Genomic DNA, 27,141 nt, shown 5'->3' with positions numbered 1-27,141 from the left:
GTCTACAAACATAATAGTCTTAATGCTTTAATGTTATCCCACTTCTCATTAAAGCTCGACTACGGATACTTTAAGAATAGTGTCCTTATGTTTAATGTGTTCTCATGATTAAGTCACACTTAATACATTAAATGGACTATCTATTCCAGGGACTTTATTAATCAACCATTAATAAAGAAAATGCCTTTTATTATTAATAAATAATTCGATACAAGTACCAAAAGTATTGGCCTCTAGGGCTTACACCAACACCAATGACAAGACATAACCCTAAAAGGAACCTCTTGGACGAAATGAAGAGAGGTTCAGAAGTTGAAAGACTTGATAAATTCCTTTGAGAAACATCTTATTAAAGAATAAGAAGGAGAAATTTGAACTAGTAGTGAATATTCCCTTCCATTCTCCCTCCATTGAAGAAGTGTTAAGCATCCTGGCCTGACAGAACTCGCCTACTATTGGTTGAAGGATTGCAAGGATTAAAGGATCATACTTAGGTTTATATTTTATTTTAATTTATGTTTAAAAATTTTTAATGTAAGAACTTGTGTTGTTGTATTTCTTTTTCTCATCGTGATCTAAACCTCTTTATGTTGAGCGATGTGAACTTTAATGAAAATTAGTATTTCGTGTTAAATGGTGTGGTTTGAGGTGATGCATTTTACTATGTGAAATAATATTATACATTTGTTTATTTGATTGATCACTTTAGAAATAGGTAAAAATTGGTTAAGCGTTGAGAGATCTATTAACTAACAGACTTCATAAGTAAATATGGTTGAAAATAGTATGATAGACATATTCACTATATTAGTCACTTTAGAGATAAAGGACTACAACCATAGGGGAAATCAGAAGATGCATACAAACATGCTTTAATGTTATTGTGAAACCTCGAGAGTTGTTCCCTTGACTTAAAGCATATGCCTTGATGTTGTAGACATACACAACTAGATCACTTTCTGCCTCATATGTCATGACATATCTCATCATACAGACACAAAATATAAACTTAATTAGATGGATCAATATCCAACATGTCTCTTACTATTGATTTAACTTATTCATCATTACTTAGCATTTATTGTATTTCAACCTGAAACTTTGACAACCCATTATTGTTGTTGCATTATAGCTTATGGCTATTCACACGATTTTAATGTGAGAATTAATTTAAGTTATTACATTTAAGTTATTACAATCTCTGTGAGATCAATACTATTAATGTTACATTACTTGCTACTATTTGACTATGTATACTTGCACATATCAATAGTTCACACAACAAGGATTATGTACATCCCGCAATTGTCACTTAAGCACAAAAATGGTGGGTCGTGTCTAAGATCAAGTTAGGCACAACTCACGTTCAAACTTAGGTGCGATATAGGCCGCCTCAAGAGCGGGATACCCCAAACCAACATTTAGGTACATTTATCATGTGACGTTATTAAACGAGAGCAACGATCTAGAAGGGGGGGGTGAATAGATCGCCCAATGGAAATTATCTTATTAAAATTATGTTTTAAAAATATTTTTCTATGGCAAGCGGAAACGAATTTGGATTGACTCTCGTCTATCCGAACCTATATTAGTAGGATCGGATATGTGTACAAACCGTAATATAAAGTATTCTAAAGATGAGAAAATCCAATCAACAAGTTCAATAGTTTGTTTGAATATAAATCACACTTAAGATAAACGATTTCCATTGAGAAGTAAAAATAAAACTTGACTAAGGAGTTTTGTCAAACACTTGGTGTGCAATAGTTTTATCGAGCACTCTGTGTGCAATACACCAAGCTTGATTCTCTTTGTGTTGAAGTTATAAAAAATAAATTGCAATGGTTTTGCATAAAAAGTTTTAGAACACAAAAGAGAAATGAGAGAGGGAGAGAGAGAGAGAGAAAAAGAGAGAGAGAGAGAGAGAGAGAGAGAGAGAGAGAGAACACCAAGATTTGTTTAGGCAGTTCCCCAATTGTCCTCACTATGGGTAGGTATGCCCTTAATTCGAAATTGAATTGAGATATTATAATTAACCTTCGCAATATCAGTTTACAAGAGAAGTAGTAAAAATGCAAACCTTAAATCCTATGTTTGATGTTAATCCTAGCTCTTTCTCTACCATTTATCTTAGCAAGATCAAGTAACACAAGATCTCCAATATGATCCTCTGGTTACCGCTACTCCTTTGATCGAACCTTCCTTTATTCAAAGCCTTTTCCCGGCTAAATTCAAATTGCGAAATCTTTCCCCAAGCTTTTCAATTGACCCTCCAATTACCGCTACTCCTTTGTATGAACCTCAGTTCTTCAAATCCTTTGCTCGGATGAATCCAAGTTGACAAGACTTGTGCAAAAACCTCTAAATCAACCCTTGATCTTGGAGTAAAAACTCTAAAGGTTTTATCCTTAAATCCCCCTAAAAAAATCTCAACCCAATTCGATTACACAATCCTAAATTGGACCTTATCAATCTTTTCTTGCCAACAAACAATTAAAAATGATTATATGTAGTTGATGAATGCGTGAAGAGAGGTTGAAGATGATGATAATTCTTTGTATCTTTCAGGATTCAATCACTTAGAAATGATGCATGAATGAGTATTTATATGTATGTGTGAGTGTAGAAAAGAAATGAGTAAACAAATTTTTAGCCAAAAAGCAATTTTTAAAGTTTGGTACAGAATTATTGACTCTAAAATGGAATGAGTCAATACATCAGCTGAATGAGTAAATACGAGGCCAAATAGAGTCGATATGTTTGAGGCATTAGCTAATTTGAGAGAAAAATGTTTCAGAATGAGTAGACTCTAAACACGGGAGAGTCAATCCATTCGCTCAATGTATCGACTCATTCCTTCAATGTATCGATACATTGAAGGCGGTGGCAAGTCTTTGTAAAACACCTTTCAGATTGTGTCGATCCAGACAAGAATGAGTCAACCTATGCGCAGGATGTATCGACCCATTTGAGGCAAACACAAATTCTTTGAAAATCCACTCAGTATGTATCGACCCATGCATGACTCTTTGTGAAAAATTCATATTTTGGGCATGTGATAGCTTATGTAATCTAGTCTTACATGTTCTATGATGATGATGATGCACATTTGAGATTGTAAGGTCCAAATACACAAAGATCTAAGCAACCTAGTTTTGACATCATTCAAAATACATTAAGAGCATATTGCATTCACAAACGTCAGTATACCCAGGCATATCTCCCTAGCACATTAATTATCGGATAATTAGCTATTATGACTATTGAATAGCATTTGATTGCATTTGCATCCCTTGTCATGTATCAGGTTGGGGGTATCAGTACAAAAGGAGCACACTTCAAACTAAAAAAATAGACTGAATTCATACGAAGAATTCGCCTATTGTGACTCTTTCTAACTAACTTCAAATGAGTTATTCAACTAGTGTTCTTAGCATGAACATACATGTTCTTCCATTTTCCTACATTGCTCTGTTTTTTTAGCACATTTTGACAAGTGTAAATTTAAACGGAATATATACAATATTTTGTCACTTTTAAAATTTACGGATGCATAATTTATTGCCCAACCAGTCCAATTTTTTGTCGGATTGAGTCAAAAAAATTCTCAAATCCTTTACTTTATCCACCCATCTTAATTTTTTATGAACTTTAAGAGAGTGTATATAAATTTTGCAGAAGCCGCCTTCCTTCTTTCCTCAACCCTAGTTTTCTCATTTTTCATTCACTAAAGAGAGGTAGTTTTATGGTCAATTTTTTATTCAAAATCACCCCTCTAAATTCCTTTTCCTTTCCTTTTCATTCAAATAAGTGATTTCGCATATATTTTTAGTTTTTTCTTCGTGATTCCGTCGTCTTAGTGTGACGGTGTGTTGACCGTCATCTTTTTGCAGAGTTATTTTATTTTCCGTCTTGGTGCGGTGTTTGTTTGGTTTAGATTGACATATTAGTTTCGACTCAGTGCATATTCAATCAATGATTTTGACGTTGTCAATGCTGCTGACTCGAAGACATGAATATTCTGAGCATTTCAATTTCATCATATTTGTAGGTTTTGTCACATTCGTAAGCATTTTGTCGTTATATGTTATTAACGGGAATGCTGTGAGTTTGTTCGCAGATTCATCCTATTCAATTTATAGCGATTTTTAATTTGTATTATTCATTGTATTATATCAATTTGAATGAATGTCGTTTTTAATATATAAAAAAAAGAGAATGTATATAAATGAGAATATATTTGTTTGTCCTCCATGTTTCAATTGACCTATATTTTATTCATAATATTTTGGAAAAAATATATATATTTTCTATTATAATTTCATTCTACTTAAACGATTAGTTTATATAGTTATAGTTATAAGTGGACGATATGATAAATTGAAAGAAAAAGAAAATCTTATCGGTATAAAATATGATATCCATGAAAGAGGAATATGCGGAGATTCGGTCGTAATAAAAGCAAGCCTCACGCCTTGTTTGGCACCACATCATTGCCATCAAGAATATATCAAATTTTTATTCCATTTATTATAAACGGACGCTACTCTACAAAGAATCTTGAATTGTCTATAAAAAATAATATGAACAATACAAAGTCATTAAATTAAGCACATTTATTTTTAACCGATCAATTTTGTGATCCATGTAAGTACTATAAAGAGGAGAATTTAGTAAAGGGCTCCCAAAGACTTTGAACGTTGACTAATAATTGGTAGAATATTTTCAACTTGAAAATATTGGAGACAGAACTAGGTTGGTGATGGCTTTGGGAACGGGGTCTTCAATTTCAATGGTAGAGTGTTGATGTGTTAAAGATTAAAGTGAATATTTGTCTAAGTTCTACAATTATTATACTACATTTAGGACAATGATAAAAGCAAAAATGTAAAAATGTAATAATTGTGTTGTGGATTTTAATTTGCAACGAACATTATATATATATATATATATATATATATATATATATATAATTATATATATATATATATATATATATATATATATATATATATATATATATATATATATTATGTGATTCAACATTCAAGTGAGTTTAATTTTGAATTTCATTTGCATTTTAGTTTTATATGAATTTAGGTGTTTATATAAACTCAAATGTAATGATTTCAGTTTTGCAATTTTCAAATTAGAAAGTTAGTTACATAATTATATCTCTGTTTTCTCAATTCTCTACAAATTATTCTTCACCTTCTTCAGCTTCTTGTGCATTAATGGAGGTGTAACTTCAATATTTGGTATCTAGAATTTCGGTTTGATTCATAGGGAAACACGACTGTAGTGGGGTGTGTGATTGATTTTGTTTCTGAAATTTGCGTTAAATTGAAGTTTGAAATCGGAGAGAATCACAGATCTTGATTCTCAGGGTTTGGTAAACATGAGTGTTGGTGAGAACTGAGTGATTTGCACAAGAACAAAGATGAACGACGAAAAAGGTAGCTTGAACACAAAGCTTCTAGTATTTGACAGAAAGATCTGGAATTTATGGTTGATTCAGATGCGTGTTTGTTTGGAGCTCAAGATGTTCTTGATCTCGTCAATGACGGTTACACGTCGGTTGTAGAAAATGCAACATCAGCGCAGAGAACTACACAACAAGAAATGAGGAAGAAATGTCAAAAGACATTGTTATATATCCATCAGTGTGTGGATGCAAAGGTGTTTGAGAAAATTATTGATTCAACAATGGCGAAGGTGGCGTGGGATACACTGGTACAGTGCTATGGTGGTGACACTTCAGTGAAGAAGGTCAAGCTTCAGAACCTACATAAGCAATATGAGAATCTCAACATGAAGAACAATGAGGAGGTACCTGATTACATCTCCAAAGTGATTGTGTTCACTAATGAGATGAAGTCTTGTGGAGAAACAGTCTCTGAACAAGTAATCATTGAAAAGGTATTGGGGCAACTTACTCCTCAATTTGATTACATAGTTGCAGCCATAGAACACTCTAAAGATACCAGCACCAATAGAATTGAAGAGCTTCATATTATTTTAGAGGCACATGAGTCGTGTCTGACTGAAAGAAACTCTGAACAAAAGTTAGAACATGTTCTAAAAGTTTAGTCTCTGAAAGCTTCTTCTGGTAAGAAGAACCAGGAGCAAGCATGGTTATAGAATAAGAAGACGTATGATGGTGGTGTTCAGAAGTCAAAAATCTCTAATTCTTATAAGAAACATCATAATGTTCAAAAGGGAAAGGAAATGTTTGACAAGAGAAAGGTTCAATACTACAGTTGCAACAAGTTTGGCCATTTTGTTGTTGATTGCTGGTCAAACAAGGTTATCAAGGGTGAAGAAGTCAACATAGACAGAGAAGATTCTGATGATGAACTTGTGTTATTTATGGCATCTGAGATTGTAGGTGGATCAATGGTATACTGGTGGTATATGGACGCCAACTTCTCAAATCACCTAACCAGAAACAAGTAGTGGCTGGTTGATTTTGACTCTAGAAAAAGGACCAAGATCAGATGTGTTAATGATGAGTATCTGAGTGTTTAAGGAATAGGTAATGTTAGAGTTAAGTTGAACAATGGCGAAACTGTACTAATCAAGGATATATGTTATGTTCCTGGTATGAATAGAAATCCGATTAGTGTAGGTCAGTTGATTGAAAAAGGTTTTTCAGTAACCATGAATGACAATCTCTTAAAGTTATATGAGTGTGTTCTCAATGGGCGAACAATCTCTAGCCTTCCTATCGAGGTTTACTTGCAGGACCGACTATAAAGTCATATACTAATTATATGTTAAGTATATGATGTGTTTGTTGGTAAAGTGTTTGGATCAATAGAACAACAAGTAAAAATGTTTGCAAGAAAAGGTGCAATAAAAATAAAAGGGTAAAAGTAAGAGAAAGACGTAAATAAACAAAACAAATGAAATAACTTGATAAGTTAAATGGTTTGGAAATAAATGTGGAAGCAGGTGTACATTTTTGCAGTAAGTTAACTCTTCTCTTAGACGCTTGATACTTTAAGTGTTTTCCTATTGCAATATTACAAATGCCACCCTCAGAAATGAAAATCACATCTACTTAAATAGTAATAAAAAAAATGTTAGGTGGTTATGGTCCATTCATGATGCGCCACGCGTCAGACCTTGTCAACCCACATCTCCCTTATGTTCTGCTTCCAACGATTTGTATCAATCATGGCATGTTTCGCTTCGACTTCGATAAGATCACCCCCTTCGTCGACTTCACTTCGACTTGGCTTAGGTCCTTCATGACCGTTGGACCAATTTCGATTGCATCTCTCCTATTTTGATTTTTCCCTTTGGCGTGGTTGAAATTTTCTAGCTAACAAATTGCCCCCTTAAAAGGCCAGTTTCGATCGAGAAACTTGGTGTTTTGACTTTCCCAAATTCCGGTTGGATGTCTAATCGCTAATGATGCTCTGTACAATGATGATTCCTTTCTGCGCCACGATTTCCTAGAAAAATACCATCATTAGAAGCTACTTCCTAGGTCATGGGTTTTCAACTAAATCTACTAACTTTCCCACTACCACTGAGTCAGACAGCTGTCGTCAAACGACTGACCATTGGTTTCCATTCTGTTTGCCTATAAATACCACTTTTTCATGTTCACCATTTTCTTTCTGCTTATTCATCTGTGCATTTTTCCTGCAATTCTTCAAAGCGATATTATTCTCCTCATTTTTCTCCTTCTTTCACTACAATGGTTTCCTCTACTAACACCAAGGACATAGCCACCTTCAACACTGGAAACAACCCTATCGCGTTCCAACTTACTGAAGCAGAAAGTTTGAAACCTATTCCCCAGCCAACATCCACCGATGAGGTTGTGGTGAAAATCTGGCAACGCCAAATGCTTATCCCTTTTGTAGTTGCTGACAAACTCATTGCCTTCCATGGGCCGTATCCAAACACCAAAACACAACCAAAAAATGTTCAAACCCACTTTCCTGGCTTTACTCCTGCTCTTCCACCATCTTTTGAGAAGGATGGTACCATCGACGTGAAGTTCATGGACCCAAAGGCCAGAGTTTTCAGGTCGATGCCTACTCCTGGAAATAAGGATTATGTGGCTTGGCTTAATAAAGTTCAACGCAAATGCAAAGATCAATGGAGGATAACGGGTATTTTCGACGCTATCCATATCTCGAGGCACACCCATCGAATCAACCCATACATGTTGATTGCTTCGATGTATTTTTGGGAAGGTTCGACTAATACCTTCCAACTTCCCCGTGGTATGTTGACGCTAACTCTTTTCGACGTGGTGGATATTACAGGCTTATCACCTTTAGGAGAAACTTTTGACCCTATGCTTCTGACAAAAACCACCTTTTCTTTCAGTCGTGTCATCCTTCAGAATTATATCGAAGACCACCATGATCAAAATTCTATCGAAGTGTCTGATGAAGAGCATATTTCATTTCTAGCTCTTTAGCTTTCGTATTATGCATTCTATCTTGACTCTATGCAAATAGCTAAGAGCTACATGAGCCTGGCAATCCAAATCCACGAAGGTCAATAGGTTTCTTTAGGTAAACTTTGTGTAGCCTCCTTGTACCATTCTCTAGGGTTTGCGACCCTAAAATTGAAAATTTTCCACTCTACTCCAAAGGCTCTGAACTTGTTTGGCCATATGTGGTTGCTGCAACATTGGTTAAATGCCATCTTCGAGTACCAATTGGGTTATCCGGTGTCGGAGCATATAATGCATTTGAACCAGGATTAACTAGTTGAAGGTGCAAGACTCGCTTTAATGACATGTCAGAAGACTCCCAACAAACACCTCTTTATGAAGCATCTTAATATGTTCATCGAGGTCAATTCCTTTGTTCCAGGTATGGCCTCATTTGTGGATCGAATCTTTGGCCTAAAATGGTTTAAAAATCCTTTCCTTGGTGATTCTCCCCAAGCTGCAGCATAATCGAGTGTTGTATGGAAGGCATTTTTGACTCATACACTACTGTCCTTCAGGGTAGAGACGGGGTCAAAGGGATATGGTTTCATGAGCTACCAACCTAACTTAGTGGCTCAATAATTTGGCATGAGCCAGATGTTACCAAAGTCTTTGATGTCTCATTCGATTGACATTATATGGGTTATTCGACCACTGAACTTTGAAGGCCATAAAGCTTGCCTAAGATTTCACAAGTCGACTCAGCACCTCGAATTACCAGTCTTCAAATTCCAATAATCCTTCTTGACAACGAAAGACTTCAACGAGTGGTGGTCTGACTACCAACGCCAATGTTTTCCTAGTTCACTTTTTCTCCAACACATGATCGACGCTTTCTATACTCTTACTGGCGAAACGCGTGCTCCACCGCCGACTACCAACGCTCCCGATGAAACAATCCAAATTATTAATGTTGACGAGGCCTAAACAAAGAAGGTAACCATTATTCCCTCGCCTTTTCCTTCTTTGAGAAGCAAAATAACAACTTATTTCTTTCTCTATATTTATCTTCTAGGGTCGAAAGAGGGTTCCAACTACTGCGTCAGCCCCAAGCAAACCTTCAAAAAGACAAAAGGCGCCTTCGACTCCGAAACCAAAGGTACTTTGTATCTTAATGTTTCATGATGTTTTTAAATTCATTCACCCTCTTACGTATCTTATGACTTAGGTTCTTGAAGAGGCAGCTTCGGTCGATAGTGAAGATTCTGATGGCAACACGCATTCCCATATCTTTCCTACATCAAAGGCGCCACCAGCTACTCTACCTATTCCGGCCAGAAAAAAGAAAATTACATCCAAAAAAACTTCTTCAAGAATTGTTTCTTCTACTGCAAAGACCTCAGTTCCCGATGATCTTACTGAAGTCTTTGCACCCAAGGGTCAAACAAAAAAATACTCTAGCTTCCCTACAACACGTGGCTCCCCAGGTATTTGACTCCCCTTGTTTCGCCACCCCGTGAATTATTCTACGACATGGATCCTGACTTCTTTGTTACAGGTACATACGGATGATTCAACTCCTATTGAGCCCACAATCAATGTGAGGGTTGAAAACCAACCAGCTGAGACTACTACTCTCTCGAGTCCTCAAAGGTAAGATGAGTTTCGAAGTGTGTCGCCTGAGGCTCAACAAATCTTGACACTCAACAAACTCAGGCCCCTTCGACCGCTGCTGACGAAGGTACTTCTTTTAGCACTTTCACTCCAGAAGAGGTTTTGTCCATGAAACGATAGAATCCAACAGAGGCCCTAAGAAAGCTGCAGCAACTTCGCCAAATATTGATTGAGGCTCAACCTTCTTCTTCGACTGTCGTACATGCTCCAGGAATGGATGCCACTGTCACTCTCAAACTTCAAAATTTAAATTATTATTTGTTTGAGCGTGAGATTCTAATTATCATCGATGAAGAAGAACCATTGGCGCACGACATCCTCAAGCTGCTCAACAAACTTGCCCGACACGAGCTTACTGCTCTGGTTGCTAGATACTTGATTGAGTTCAAAGCTTTATTCACACAACTGATCTAGGACCTAGCTCTTTGTCGGAATGATGATTTTAAAATTAAAATGAATATCAACGAGATGAGACTAGAGTGGGATTTTAGTGAAGTTTGTGAGAAAAAACGCAATGACTTTGAGGTCAAGAAACATGAACGTTTCAATAAACAACAAGTCTTCGATAAGCAAATCTCATATTATTAAGCTTAAATAGCTGAACTTACTAAGAAGATTGTCGAGGTCGAAGCACAAAAGGCCTCTTTGGATACGATTGAACCTCTTCCTACTCAAGATGTCGTCGACCAGGAGATTCTTAAAGGGATTGCACACTGTGAAAAGGCCCTTCAAATTAAAGAAAGGATTAAACAACTTCCAGAGAAGAAAAGCCTCCTTGACAGCATAATTGGTCATGAGAAGACCCTTTTCTAAGACTTTAAGTCTAGGTTTCCCGCTTGATGTAATTCTTTGTCGAGGCAATTGTAGCGCTGATTGGCCATTTTGTATGCTATCTTGACTTTTATAATTAATGATCAGTTTCACTACATTTTAATATGAATCTCTTGTAGCATAAGTTTATATTTTTTCAAATATTTCCCATTTACCCTCAAGATTCTTCAATCAATACCCAACTCCTGAATTTCGCAGGCATTGTTAGTAAACGTTTGGATTACTTGAAATGGTCCTTCCCACTTTGGTGACCATTTTCCTAAAGTTCGATCTCTTTGATCCATAGGTAAAATTACTTTCCAAACATAATCATTTATCACAAAGGTTTTCATCTTAATCCTTTTAATGTATACTTTGGTCACACACGCCTTTTATCGGATTAACATGCCTATTGCAGCCAACCTTTCTTCATCTAAATCAGTTAGTTCATCGAACATCAATCTCTAATACTGTTGCGACGGGATGTCGTTTTGCCGTTGCAACCTAACTGATTGTAAACAATTTTCTATTGGAAACACAACATCGTTCCAAAATGTCAAACGGAAATGCGTTGAATTCGTTGCCTCTTTTGGGGATGTTCGACAAGCCCATAAAATTTGGTCTAATGTTTTGTGCCAATTCTTAGGTTTCTTGGCAACGTGTTTTTTTATTAAACCAATTATCACTTTGTTGGTTGCCTCGACTTAGCCATTTTCTTGGGTGTAGTAAGGTGTGGAAGTAACCAACTTGAACCATGTTTCAACAATAAACTCTTGCATCTTTTGACCCACAAAAATTGAGCCTTGATCTGTAGTAATGGTTTCGGGAACCCCGGACCTATTCATGATGTGTTTTTGAATGAATTCGATCACAACCTCTTGATCCACTTTGTCATACGGTGAACTGGACTTTTGTGTTTTTACTTTGGAAAGCAAATGTCGCGGTTAGCAAGAGTCGCCACCGACTTTTCTTTTATCCAATAAGGAAAGGCGGAAAAGAACAGGAAAGACCTTGATTAGATTTTGGGTTCGGGAGGTACATTATACAAAGGGAAGGTGTTAGCACCCTTTGTATCCATGGTTATCCATGGGCTCTTAATTACTTGATCACTTATGCTATTTTTCTTGTCTGAAAAAAAAAAGTGTTTGTGAACTGCTTAGAAAATGTTTTGAAGAGAGAGTTTAACTTTGTAATGATTCTTGTACGAATGTATACAAAGTATTTATCTCGTTTAATTTTGAAAGTTGTTTAGAAAAATATAACTTGGCAATGATCCTAGTACGAATGTATGCCAAGTGGTGATTTTCTAATAGATATTTTGCAAATTTGTGGGGTGTGAAAAATATTTTAAGTCGTGAGTCAGCAATTAAGAGTTATACCTACCCAGGTCTTTATAGGTATTTCCTATCCTTATGAGGGTAAAACTGTCCTTACTATTGAGAAGTAAGTAGTCTTGTCCTTTGGATGTAAGGGACATCGATTGGCCATTGAAGGCAACGTTTGTAAGGATACCTTAGCATTCGAAGGGACGATCATCATTTAACCGTAGGCTACAGCGACGGGTCATCGAGGGACAAAATCATATATTCGCAGGCAGCATCCGAGGGACTATGATTTATCTTATAGAGACATGATGATTTAATCGAAGGGTCTTTACTAAGTCTATCCCCACATTCGCGGGACATGACCGTAATTTCGTAAGGCAACAAAGAGAGGGCCAAGATCACATATTCAAAGGCAATATTTTATAATCAATTAGGCAATTAGGATGAATCTCCATATCGTAATCAATTAGGTAATTAGGATGAATCTCCATAAGGGTATCCCACAAATAAAGTGGAATACCTAGCAAGCTACCTTTTCCGGGAGTATGTGAACCCTTACAAAATTCAGCAAACAGGTCAGAACACCAAATCAGGGTGCAATCGAGAGTTGCACCAAACAAAAGGAATCACAACAGTAATAGGGTCAGGTAAACAATGCATGGCTATGATAAAACATGTCATATGAGCAAAGATTAGAACAGAAAAGTCAGCGACTGTCACGTTCGCTGCTGCCTCGCCTAGCGAGGGCTTAGCGAACACTCGCTACAGGTTCGCTTAGCGATGTGCTAGCGAACGGCTGCGGGTTTGAATTTAAGAACAGTACGATTTCAGCGAGCTCCAAACCCTATGGCATCCATTACAGAAATTACATGGTTAAACATTCAAGACATTATTTTGCACATTCATATATACTTAAACCCATATGCAAAATCTAATATGTGTTTATAAATTCAATCATAATGCCACATGTAAATTAAGAGCATAAAGCGGTAATGGTAGTGCAAACCTATTTGCAATTGAATTGCAACGTTGAATTGGCAGATCACTCTTGGTGTCGGATTGAGTTGGGCGGAGGTAACCTTTGTGCAGATGAGTTGCCTTCAGGGTTTCCTTTAGGGTTGCTCTAAATTCTCTTGGTTAGCCTCCAGGGTTTGCTTGGTTGCTTCTGTTAGGGTTTCCTTGCTAGGGTTTCTGTCCGTCTCCTTCTGTCCTTTTCTCTGACTGATCTCCCTTTTTTCTGAATGAGGTCTTGGTATTTATAATAGTTTTTGTGACCTGATGGGCTCAGAATGAAGCCCAAAAATTCTGGTATTCGCAAGCTTCGCTAGGCGAGTGGCGCAGCGAAGAGTTCGCTAGGCGAATGATTTGGCTCACCTAACGAGCAAGCCATTTTAAGCCATTTTCTGGATTTGACCACCTGTGTGTTGGGTCTTTGTTCCTTTAAGATCAATGCCTTAAAAAATGAGTTAGAGTGCCTTGAAAAATGTCTTGCAAGATTAACGGGCAAATTTTGGGGTATGACACACTTTTATCAAAGGGATAACTTCTATCCATTTTGTGAAGTAGTCTATTCCGACTAGGATAAACTTTTATTGTTTCGACGAGGCCGGTCGAATCTCACCGATGACATCTAATGCCCACCCTCGAAAGGGCCAAGGCTTGATAATTGCATGCAACTCGCTGGCTGGTACACGTTGGATGCTTGCGTGCATCTGACATTCTTGGCACCCTTTGGCGAAATCAATACAGACTTTTAACATACTTAGACAATAAACACCTTGTCAAAATAATATCCATTTCATTTTATGGTCAGCTTGATGTTCCCCATATGTTTCACTATGTACCTTAGACATTGCCAAGTATGCTTCTGTATCTCCAAGGCACTTTAGCAACACTCCTTATAGAATTTTCTTCAACAACTTATTTCCTATGCGTACATAGCTTAAAGCTTTATACTTGATTTTCCTGTGAGTGTTTCCGAATGGATTTTCTAAGTACTCTATGATTGGTTTTCTCCAATCTTTCGTGTCTTGCAAAAATTTCAAATTTTTTGAAGAAATTTATTGCTGAAGACCTCTTCGCCCCCAGTTTTTGGGTTGCCATATTAGGTGACAGCGAGATCTTCGACACCATCTTTTATTTTACTTCAATAAAATCCTTGAGCTTTTCTTTCGATACCTTGTATCCAGAGGCAATTTATGCTAACCCGTTGGCTTCTTGATTTTCCATTATGGGCACATACGTGATGTTGACAACCTCGAAGCACTCTAATAGTTGTGTCGCTGTTGCAAAATACATCAACATATTTTCTTTAATGCACTTGTATTCTCGTGTGATTTGTCTGATCACTAGCTATGGATCCCATTTTATTTCGACCTTCTTGGCCCCTAAGTCCCTTAAGATTTTGAGACCAGTTATTAGGGCTTCGTACTTTACTTCATTATTGGAACACTTTCCGTCAACTTTACGTTTGAACTTCGTCAGAATGTCTTGTGGGGATAATATTAAGATCCCAACTCCTGTTCATTTTTGTGACTTGACCCGTCAAAGTATAACCTCCAAGGGTTCGTGTCAACCATGTTTAGTGAAGGTTCGACTATAGTGTGATCTACAATAAAACCTGCCACTATCTGGCCTTTCATAGCCCTTAAAGGCCTATATGTTAAAGAAAATTTTGTTAATGCTATCGCCCATTTCCCAATTAGACTATGTAGAATGGGTTTAGACAATATATGTTTAATAACATCACAATGAGATGGAACATAAACATCCACTAGTTTTATATATTGCTTTAATTTCATACATGAGAAGTACAAGCACATGCTTAGTTTTTCAATCACATTGTACCTAGTTTCAACATCTATCAAAATTCAAATGAGGTAATACATGGGTCTTTCGACACCATTGTCATCCTCTTGAGCTAACATACTTCCTATGGTCGTATCCAAACATCAATATACAAACTCATATTATTATTCCTACTAAGGGGTAATAAAATGGGAGGCTTTGTGAGGTACTCCTTGATGGCGTCGAAAGCCTCATGCTGCTCTTCTTCCCAGTGAAAATCACTTTCCTTTTTGATCTTGAGTAGTGGCGAAAACACCTTCGTCTTGCCACTTAGATTTGATATAAATCTTCTCAAGAAGTTTATCTTCCCCAACAAAGACTGAAGTTGTTGCTTTGTCGATGGAGGCTTGAGATCCAAAATTGGTTTTGTTTTGTTTTGGTTGATCTCGATGCCTTTCTTGTGTACTAGGAAACCTAAAAAGTCTCCTGCATGTACACCAAAAGCACATTTTAATGGATTAATTTTCAATCCATATTTTCTCATCCTCTCAAATGAGCGTCGAAGATGATCCAGATGATCATTTTCAGATGAAGATTTTATCACAATATCATCAATGTATACCTGCATAAATTTTCAATGAAATCATGGAATATGGCATTCATGGCTCTTTGATAGGTTGCTCCGGCGTTGTTTAAACCAAATGGTATCACAATCCATTTGTATGTTCCCAAAGCTCCAGGACATCGAAATGTCGTCTTGGGAACATCATTTTTCACTATGAGAATTTGATTATAGCAGAGTAACCATCAAGTATACTCAAGTATTCAAAGCCTGCGGCTGAATCGACTAGAATTTCTTCCATGAGCATCAAATACTCATATTTTGGAGTATCATTGTTTAAGTCTCTAAAATCTACAGACTCTAAGAGTTTCATTCTTCTTAATAACATGTACTATATTATCTAACCATTCGACATACGTTGCAGTTTTGATGAACCAGCTTTTGAGGACTTTTTCGATCTTCTGTTTAATCTTTATCGTGATTTCTGGAGCAAACGATCGATGATGTTGCTTCACTTGCCATTTTCCCGGTTGAATAAGCAATCGGTGCTCCACCACACTTCGATCCAGGCGGGGCATTTCGCCATAGTTCTAGGTAAAATAGTCTCTGTATTCTTTCAATACTTCGATCAGTTTAAACTTCATCTTTGACCCAACTCTTATGCTTATATATGTTGGTCTTTTTGTGACTCCATCTCCTAGATCTATCTCTTCAAGTTGGTCTTGTGCTTGAATTCTCTGCACCTCATTCAATGGGTTTTTCTCAAACCCCAAAGGCTCATTGTCATAAATGCAATTAAGCCTCCAACTTTCTGAAGTTATTATTTGACCTTGTCGACCATATTCACATTCTTCATCTTCGGCTTTGATAGCCAAATTTTATAGTTTCTCATCTTCTAGAGCCGACTTTCTTTTGTTCTCAGCCAAATAGGCCGAAATTTGAGTCAAACGTTCTGACTCAGCAGTCATCTCCATTGACTGCAGGCCACCCTGTACGTGGAATTACCATTTATGGTCCGTTTCTTCTTCAGCATCCCAGATGAATCCGTAGTCGGGATCGAGATTCAGGACACGGCCTGTGTTGACTGAAGTGTAGGACCCTGATTCGTCATCATAAGCCGCGATGTTTGCCAAATGTTGGTCGAAAGGTTTCTTCGAGCCCTTGGCCTCATCGATCATGTAATAACTCTGGTCAGCTTCAATGTTTTCAATGATGCCATCCTTTCTCCAGATTATTAGTCTTTGATGTACAATCGATGGTACTGATCTTATTCCATGGATCCATTCCCGTCCTAGGAGCAGGTTGGAATTTTCTCTAGAGTTTATTACCATAAAAAGCGTTGATCGTATGGTTGTATCAACAGCTAGATCGACTTGGATAACCCTAAGTATGTTACTGATTTTTCCCTCGTAGTTGGATAAAACCATATTGTGTTATCGGAGATCATCATCGCATTTCCCCATCTTCTTGAACAAAGTGTAAGGCATCAAGTTGACAGCTACACCTCAATCTACGAACACTTTATTCACTGTTATTCCATCGACCTTTGCCCTTATGAACAAAGGTTTCAGATGGTACATCATCCCTGGTCTAGGCCTTTCGAACATGGATTTTTGATCATCGATCATGCCACTATCCATAACGTAATAACATAGTGGCTTACCTCCAACAGTTTCGTCTGGCATGAAGTCCTCCTTTGCTTCGGAGACTTCCGATACCATATCATATTCTGCAGGCAACATTGATATGATGTTGTAGTTAATGATGAAATCTTCACCATAAGTTTCATCATTAGTATCATCGTACATATCATCATCGAACTCTTCATCGGACTAGGGAGAATACTCAGGTTCCTCCTCATTCGACTGAGGAGAGTATTCAGGCTCTTCCTCCTTGGACTGCATCATGTTCTCAGGTTCTTTCTTATTTTCAATCTGAGAGAACATTTCATTCTTTGAGATGATACTATCCCTTTTCTTCCCGCATGGCCAACAATCATGGCTATTGTCTGATTTTCCACAATCTTCCCTTTTTCCGTCCATACTCCTTTTGGGAGTTGCCTTTTCTGTCCAGAGGTTTCGACAGACTTCAACTGCAAAGTCGGAGCCTCTTTCCCAACTTTCTTGTTTTGCTGGTAACGCCTGTTGAAAAGTATATCTTCGGCAAATATTTTATATCGTATCCACAGAGATTGGTTGATATTACCGCCGTTCTATAATCCAAATGTTATAAGTTTAGAAAGTAACAAGGTTGTTTTGGTTGGAAAGTTATCTTGTGAGTAAATATCACTAAAAACAGTAAAATGGTTTTAATCTAATATAAAAGCTTGGCAAGATTGGAGTTCACTATTTCAAATGTTTATGCTTCCTTATGATAACTATATAGATTTAAGATTATTGATGATGTTCAAGTATCCTCTCAAAGTCATTTATGTCTAAATGATATCGTGATAATCACTATATTGATCCTTAGACGATCTCTCCACCTAACTATCAATATAGCAATCTTTAATGTTTAATACCAAAGAAGAGCAATGAATAAATCTATCTCTACAACTTATTCACTACTTGAAAATCTGTTTTATGTCAAGACTCAAATAATCTCTCTCGACAACTACTCAAATCTGGTTTTCAACTTAGGGCAAAAACAGTATTCAATACATCAACAATCTTTATCATATATATAAATCAAATGGAATACATAAACATATGAGAATAGCTACTACCTCCAATCTTGACAAAAGGGAGTTTAGCTCCTCATCATCATTGTTCAAAGCAGAAAGTTAAAGAAGAGAAAACTCTGTTTTCTCCCTTACAAAATATCTCAATGTGTGAATGATAATGAATGAATGCCCTAGAATAATGTATTTTTCTTTACAAAAAGGGTTGACATTTCCCTAATTGGTCATTCTCATCCAAAGCAGAAAAGCTATTCCAAGGCAAACACCAAAATGGCAAAACCAGCTGGCCTTCAAAACAACACTTTTGACCCAAAAATCAGTTTGCTGGATTCGCGGGGCGAACTTTGTTCGCGGGGCGAACTGATGCTGTCTCATTCAGTTCGCGGGGCGAACTGAAGCTGCCTCAGTTTCCTTGCTTTGCAAGCTTCATCCAAAATCTTCCAAATTATGATGCTGCAATCCAAAGCTTTCTCATCCAAAAATTCTACAAAACTAATAGAAATGTGAAATAACTATTCAAAACAAAATAAATTAAACGTAATTGCATTTATACGAATTAATAAGAATAAAAAGTGTGTAATTACATCAAAACTTGGTAAAAGGGACCAATAAAATGATATAAAAAGTAGTACTAATTGGTCCCTAACAACTCTCCCCAACTTAGCATTTTGTTTGTCCCTAAACAAAAGTTTCCACCCTTACAACCAAAGCAATGACACAAAAGATTGAAACAAGGATTTACCAAGGACATTCAAATGGTTCAAAAGCGTTTGGCATTTTCTCAATTCACCTATCTCAATTCTAGACAAAACATGAATAAAGGAAATGGTAAAGTGCAAAAACCATACCAAGGAATTCAAAGCCATATATGTCAAAATTGAATCAAACTTACACATACATCATAATGATGATGAATAACATGAAGGGTTACTTTCACTCATCCAAGCAATTAAATCAACAACAACTCAAATCATGCGGTTATCACAACAAATACCAAATCATGTGAAAAATGTGAATCAAGAGGTCTTTCAAAGGTTGTAATGTGGCTTAGGTTACAAGAAAGGATATGATTAAGAGAATTCAACAAAGTTGCTTATCCTAAGGGAGCATTCCCAAACATTCAACTCTACACAATTTCCCTTTCCTTGATCCTTATCTTTTTCTTTTTCTTTTTCTTTTCAACTCCACACAACCATGAGCATTTTCTTTGCTTTTCTTTTTCTAATCTTTTTTCTATGCTCTATGGTTTCAAGGGTATTTTCTTTTTCTTGTTTCTTTTCAAATTTTCACCCTTCCATAAAAATTCACTTTTCCAAGTTTCTAATCAACTTTTCACTTTACTCTCCCCAACTTTAGATTCCAAAACCAAATTTATTCAATAATGCTCCCTACTTAGACATAAGCAAAAGGCAAAATTTTGCAAACAACTCGGTTTGAGGTTTCAACTGATACGAAAGAAATTAGGATTCATTTATTCCACAATTTTCAATTGATTTTACAATGATCAATCAAATGAATCCTAAACTAAGCTCAAAGGGGTTTAACTAAGGATTATTCCTCACAAGGTTAGTTGATTCAAACTTTTTGGTCGAGTGGTTTTTCTCACAAACAATGCCTCTATCATTTTCAAAATTTTCACAAAAATAGATTGATGCATGATTTAGCATGATAAGAATGAGTTAAAATAATGCTCGGTTTCCCGCTTTTTAGTGTACAATGGAAAGCTTCCTCACAAATGGTTAAGTCCTATTTTGATTCAAAGATGACATACATTTCAATGAGTTTATGATATGAAATTTGCACAAACCATCAAACTACTCATGTTAAGTCTAGAAAGCGATAAAGTGTACCTTGAAATATCGACACTACTTCTTATCATCACCACTCGAAGTGTCCTATGCTTCTTTCTTTGCGATCATTTCTCGGTTGCTTTAAGCTTGACTTAAGAGTAAGAACAATTTAACAGAAATGTTGGTACACCAAGTTGATTAAAAACACACTTAAATCTCAAATAGTATTCATGCAATTATCAAGACAAACTCTAAAATTCAACAAACTCCTCAATCTTCCTTCAACTCATCGCCATGGGTTACACCACCTCCTGCACCCCTCAAAAAAATTGGCTTGCCCTCAGGCCACTTAGCATAATCAACAAAATCCTCTTAGGAAGGGAATGGAGAGGGGAAGTTTTGAAATTTGGAGGTTTGGACGTGGAGTAGCGAGGTTGTTGAAAGAATCTCCTAAGTTCGTGAAAATAGAAATGAAACGAAAATGACATAAAACAAAAGTTTTTTTTTTTTTCAGTTCGCGGGGCGAACTGAAGGAAATTTCAAAAAAATTGGTTCTGCCATTCACTGTTCGCGGGGCGAACCTTGTTCGCGGCGCGAACTGAAGCTGTGAATTCAGTTCGCGGGGCGAACAGTGTTCGCGGGGCGAACGGTAAAAAACAGAACCCAATTTTTTCAAAATTTTAACACAGCAGAAACTCACACAGCAGAAAAAAATTAAAATGCAAACTTACAACGTTGGGTTGCCTCCCAACAAGCGCTTTGTTTAACGTCGTTTAGAGCTCGACGATCCACTGATTAGCCCGGATTAAATAGAGACACGACACCCACATCACGATTTACGTCGCCACTATGGTAGACTTTGAGTCTTTGACCATTTACAGTCCAACTCTCTTGTGACTTTGGATCCTCGATCACAATGGCTCCATAATTGCGCACCTCTTTGACAACGAACGGTCCTGACCATTTTGACTTCCGCTTACCAGGGAATAACTTCAACCTTGATTTGAAAAGAAATACCATTTGTCCGACATGAAACTCCTTGTGACGGACCTTTCCATCATGGTATTTCTCTTCACTTGCATCATTTCGGAAAGAATCATGCTTGTCATTTGGATGCTTTATAGCTTTAAAAAGATTAAAGGTCACCTCTTCGTCTTGCACTCTTACCTTCATTAGTCCATCATCTACGTCAATCATCATCCGGGCTGTTTTCATAAAAGGTCTTCCAAGAATTAGGGGCACATCACGGTCCTCATCCATCTCTACTATTACGAAGTCCACCGGAAACAAAAATTTGTCCACTTTCACTAACATGTCTTTAGCAATTCCGTATGGTGAAGTGGTGGACTTGTCGGCTAGTTGCAGAGTCATCCTTGTCGATTTAATCTCAACATTCCCCAATCTTTTAACAATGGAGAGGGGGATTAAATTTATACTAGAACCCAAGTCAATCAACCCATTTCCAATGTATGTGTTTCCAATGGTTACCGGTAGAACAACTCGGCCCGGATCGGACTCCTTCCTTGGGAGAGTCTTTTGGATGATGGCACTACACCGTGCATCAAGCAATATGGTTTCGTCTTCCACGTGTCTCCTTTTCTTTGTAAGAATGTCCTTCATAAACTTAGCATATCGTGGCATTTGTTCTAATGCATCAGCAAATGGAATGTTGATTTGGAGTTGTTTGAAGATGTCCATGAACCGTGCATAGTGTCTAGCATTATCCTTCTTTGATGGTGCGTGCGAATAGGGTAGATGTTGAACTGGAATGACATTCACGCCTTTGTCTCTTGTTTTCTTTTTTCTTGGTTCAATTTCTCTCTTCATTTTCGCTTCACACTGCTGCTCTTCCATCAATTGCTGGTTCTGCTGTTTTCGCGGCGCGAAGAAAGATCACGGCGCGAACTGAGCAGTTTCTGCCACTTTCTTTTTTTCACAAGCCACATCCTCATTTTCCAGCACAGCATCCATATCATTCTCAACTGTAATTTCCTCACCTTTTTTACTTGCCAACTCTCTACCGCTTCTAGTAAAAATTGCTTTACAATGCTCCTTTGGATTAGTTTGAGTATTAGCGGAGAAAGAAGATCCTGCAGTTTGTTCCGACAATTGTTTTGCAAGCTGACCTACTTGATTCTCCAAATTCTTGATTGCTGCCTCGGTGCTCTTCTGATTTGCCATGGAGGTTTGCATGAATTGTTGGAGAGTGTCTTCTAGCGTTGAATTTCCTCCTTGCGATTGTTGTCCTTGAGAATTTGGATGTTGGTAAGGACTTTGCTGCTGAAAATTTTGATTGTTGAACCTTGATGGTTGATAACCTTGATTGTTCCTTTGATAGCCTTGATTTTGATTGTTCACATAACTCACTTCTTCTAGTGGAGGGTAGAAACCAATAGGATGATCTCCTTGACATAACTCGCAACATGCTACTTGATGTCGAACTTGAGAACTTTGAATCTCCTTCATTTGCTGTGGAAGCTTGGCCATTTGTTGAGTAAGCAACTCCACTTGTTGAGAGAGTAGCTTGTTTTGAGCAAGAATGGCGTCATTGGTATTTAACTCAAGAACTCCCGATTTACGTTGTGAAGGACTACGGTCATGTTGAGTTTGACGATCATTGAGTGCCATCCGGTCAATAATGACTTTAGCTTCTTCCGCATTCTTTGACATAAGAGAGCCACCTGCGGTAGCATCCAAAAGTGTTATGTGAGTTGATTGGAGCCCATTTAGAAAAATATGGATTTGAGTGAGCTCATCAAAACCATGACCCTTGCATTTTCTCAACATTGACTTGAATCTTTCCCAAGCCTCATTTAAAGACTCGTTGCTTCCTTGAGTGAATACTGCAATAGCCGTTTTGGCTTCCATGAATCGGGATTGAGGGAAATATCTTTCTAAGAACTTTTCTTCTAACAAATTCCAATCCGTCATCACTCTTGATTCTTGATCAAGGTACCACTCTTTTGCCTTTCCCACTAAGGAGTGTGGGAACATCCTCTTGAATAATGTTTCTTCACCCGCTTCGTCTATTCCCGTAGAACCCGCAATCTCATAGAATTTGATGAGATGGGTATACGGATCTTCATGATCCATTCCGGTGAATGGATTTGCATAGAGAAGTTGGAGGATTCCGGTCTTCATCTCCGTATTTCTTCCTCCACGGGCAAATTGAGCATTTCTTCTTGGACTATTAGCGGACATTTCGGTACGATTATCCTCCGCCATGTTTCCTTCACAAGCCTCTACAACCACTTCTTCGATTGGAACAAGTGCGGAAGTAGATGCTTCTTCTCTCCGGTTCCTCTCTTCGGCTAGTTTCCTTCTTCTTCGTGTTTTGCTATTGAGCTTCCGAAGTGTTCTTTCAATTTCAGGATCGAATTGAAGTTGCTCCTCGGTCGCTTTTCCTCGCATGCACTAGAATCTACAAAACTAACAAACCAAGTGAAACAAAAGAGGGATAGTAATAAATGTAACACAACTTAAAACAAAGAATTATTGCAATGCTTGTAATATCGACACCAATCCCCGGCAACGGCGCCAATTTGTTGAAAAGTATATCTTCGGCAAATATTTTATATCGTATCCACAGAGATTGGTTGATATTACCGCCGTTCTATAATCCAAATGTTATAAGTTTAGAAAGTAACAAGGTTGTTTTGGTTGGAAAGTTATCTTGTGAGTAAATATCACTAAAAACAGTAAAATGGTTTTAATCTAATATAAAAGCTTGGCAAGATTGGAGTTCACTATTTCAAATGTTTATGCTTCCTTATGATAACTATATAGATTTAAGATTATTGATGATGTTCAAGTATCCTCTCAAAGTCATTTATGTCTAAATGATATCGTGATAATCACTATATTGATCCTTAGACGATCTCTCCACCTAACTATCAATATAACAATCTTTAATGTTTAATACCAAAGAAGAGCAATGAATAAATCTATCTCTACAACTTATTCACTACTTGAAAATCTGTTTTATGTCAAGACTCAAATAATCTGTCTCGACAACTACTCAAATCTGGTTTTCAACTTAGGGCAAAAACAGTATTCAATACATCAACAATCTTTATCATATATATAAATCAAATGGAATACATAAACATATGAGAATAGCTACTACCTCCAATCTTGACAAAAGGGAGTTTAGCTCCTCATCATCATTGTTCAAAGCAGAAAGTTAAAGAAGAGAAAACTCTGTTTTCTCCCTTACAAAATATCTCAATGTGTGAATGATAATGAATGAATGCCCTAGAATAATGTATTTTTCTTTACAAAAAGGGTTGACATTTCCCTAATTGGTCATTCTCATCCAAAGCAGAAAAGCTATTCCAAGGCAAACACCAAAATGGCAAAACCAGCTGGCCTTCAAAACAGCACTTTTGACCCAAAAATCAGTTTGCTGGATTCGCAGGGTTCGCGGGGCAAACTTTGTTCGCGGGGCGAACTTTGTTCGCGGGGCGAACTGATGCTGTCTCATTCAGTTCGCGGGGCGAACTTTGTTCGCGGGGCGAACTGAAGCTGCCTCAGTTTCCTTGCTTTGCAAGCTTCATCCAAAATCTTCCAAATTATGATGCTGCAATCCAAAGCTTTCTCATCCAAAAATTCTACAAAACTAATAGAAATGTGAAATAACTATTCAAAACAAAATAAATTAAACGTAATTGCATTTATACGAATTAATAAGAATAAAAAGTGTGTAATTACATCAAAAATTGGTAAAAGGGACCAATAAAATGATATAAAAAGTAGTACTAATTGGTCCCTAACAACGCCTCCATTGTATTTTGGTCATGGGTTTTTCCCCTTATAGTTAGGAGAAACCACATAACTTCTTGGTTCGACCTTCTTCTATGGAGTGCTTGCTTCTTGTTCCAAATCGAGCACTCCCCACTTTGACCTCTTGCCCCCCTTCTGGTTTACCGATCCCACCCACTTCTTCTTTGGGATATCTTATGGAGGAAGGAAAGTCTTTGGTCGAGGTTGCTGAAATTGCCTCCTGTATTCTTCATTTCGGCGTGGTACTCCATGTTTTTCGAACACAAATCTCGGAATAATAGGCTTATCTTCTTTTTGTGCCTTCCTTTGCCAACTTCAAATCTTTCAATGACTTTCTCATTGAACACAACGTTACACCTTGAGCATAGTACCGCTTTTGACCCACTCACTTTGCATTTATCCTGGAAATATGTCAGGTCTTCACCCGCTTGAGGATAAACCACTTTTAGTTCATCTTCAGTTCTCTTGTCGAAACCATTAGTAGTTTCAACCATCAATACCTCAAAGGATTCAGCTAAAGACTCAGCATCCAGAGACTCCATGATACCATCAGTAGTCTCCACCATCATGCACTCAAAAGGTCCAGAGTATAAGGTTTCTTCAACCTTTAGAGGATTTGAGTCCACTTGCATCTTTGGCCTTTCGCCAAATTGAAGCCCGCCTTCTTTCAAAGCTTTTTGCACTAAATCCCTGAAAAGAACATGTTGACAAGTTTTATGACCAAGAAAGTTATGAAACCTACAAAATCCCCTTTTCTTTTTCTATTCTAAAGGGGGATCCTTTAAACCCCGAGGAACAATAATTTGACCATCTTTAACTAACAAATCAAACATCTCGTCACACTTAGACACATCAAACGTATAAGTTTTAGCAACGTATTTATCTATTTTTTGTGCTTCGATGGGACTTTTCCCATTTGATGGTTTTAATACTTTACATGTGTAAGGAGGTCCAGGCTTGAGTTCAACCACGTTGACCTCGATTTCATCGATAAACTCTTCATTGTCAGAAGAGTATTCATCAACAGCTATATAAGACACTTTCTCTTTCTTATGGTATCAACCAGTTTTTGTCTTTTCGGCTTTCAAGCATTTGGTGAGTCGAACCCTATCATCTAATTGCGCCATATCCCTCAAATACTGTGTATCCAACTTCTTTCTGATAGAATAGTCTATACCACTTGCAGTTATTTCGACTAATTCGTGCTCAGGGACTTGAGTAAAACATCTAGCCTTCAAAAGTCTAAACTTGTTGAGGTATTGATCGACTGCCTCATCAGTCTTTTGTTTGACACTGGCTAGTTCTTTTAGACTTATTTTCGAATGTCCCATGTAAAACTATTCATGGAACAACCTCTCTAACTGCGTCCATGTCTGGACGGATTGTGGAGGTAGCGTTGTAAATCACGTGAACGCATTTTTTGTGAGAGAACTTGGAAAATATTTCAACTTCAAATCCTCATTGTTTGCTATTTCTCCAACTTCGATTTGATATCTGACAACATGTTCGATAGTAGACTCTTCGGTGTATCCAGAGAACTTGGTGAATTTTGGAACCCCCTAGGCAATTCTATTTGTAAAACAAAATCTGGTAAGGGAGAAGAATATGTCGGCCTGGGTTTATCCCGTTTCGAACGATGATCCGTTCGACAATAGCTTCTAAGTTTTTTTCCCCAACCATTGCCTCTTGTCGAACCTTCCTGACCGCATGGTTGGGATCCTGATTTTTATTAATTAATACAACGGGAGCCCTTCGGGCCACCCTAGTTATTGGCCCGACTTCTTGGTATTCTTGCTCAATTGTTTCACCAATCATCTCCTCATGCCGGACTGGGGTTTTTAGTCTAGGTGGAGGTGGGGGAGTCTGACGAACTTGCGCTCTGGGAGCCCCTAGGAAATCCCTTATTCGGGTCATCTGAGTTGCCGGTTGTTGGTAACTCTAAGTTGAATCCTGAATTAAAGGTCTCAGTATGATACTCATTTGTTGAGCCAGCATGTGGACCATTTTGTGATTGCTTTCATCCGTCTGTTGTCTCATGACTGTGACAAAACTAGATGTGAAAGTTGGGATTGACTGAGACGAAAATCTTAAACCTGGGGGTCAACCAAATTAGTTTTCCAAAGGCCCTAACCCCCGGTAGCGTGGGAATGGCGACGATGGAGTTTCGCCAAATGTCGAACTGGTATTATGCATACTTGCCATAAAATTAGTTGGCATTCCCAGCGTTCTATACATGGGCACTGTTAAACTGGGCATATATTGCCCTGAAGTCCCCATCATCGCCGACCTTGGAGTTTCAGGCTGACGTGGTGTTAAAATTGGTCAATATA

General features: G+C 37.5%; 1 protein-coding gene across 1 annotated transcript; it reads right to left on the bottom strand.

Annotated features, from left to right (window-relative positions):
* Window positions 1–15,275: 15,275 nt before the first annotated feature.
* LOC127096326 (uncharacterized) lies at window positions 15,276–17,367 on the bottom strand. The gene is made up of 3 exons (XM_051034910.1): window positions 17,223–17,367; window positions 15,620–15,773; window positions 15,276–15,483 (listed from the first exon to the last, which is right to left on the bottom strand). The coding sequence occupies exons 1-3, from the start codon at window positions 17,365–17,367 to the stop codon at window positions 15,276–15,278; spliced, it is 507 nt and encodes a 168-aa protein (XP_050890867.1).
* Between the last annotated feature and the right edge of the window lie 9,774 nt (window positions 17,368–27,141).

The sequence above is a fragment of the Lathyrus oleraceus genome, chromosome 6 (assembly GCF_024323335.1).
Source record: "Lathyrus oleraceus cultivar Zhongwan6 chromosome 6, CAAS_Psat_ZW6_1.0, whole genome shotgun sequence".
NCBI classification, from domain to species: Eukaryota; Viridiplantae; Streptophyta; class Magnoliopsida; order Fabales; family Fabaceae; genus Lathyrus; species Lathyrus oleraceus.
Note: the sequence above shows the minus strand (reverse complement) of the source record. Positions and strands in the feature narration are given on the sequence as shown.

Excerpts from the sequence above, each read along its gene's own strand:
- LOC127096326 (XM_051034910.1), bottom strand. The coding sequence starts at position 17,367 with ATGTACGATGATACTAATGATGAAACTTATGGTGAAGATTTCATCATT. Across the intron at positions 15,774-17,222 it reads GCCAGACGAAACTGTTGGAG|TGAAAAATGATGTTCCCAAG; the intron begins GTAAGCCACTAT and ends AAATTCTCATAG. Across the intron at positions 15,484-15,619 it reads TTCATTGAAAATTTATGCAG|GAGACTTTTTAGGTTTCCTA; the intron begins GTATACATTGAT and ends GTGTACATGCAG.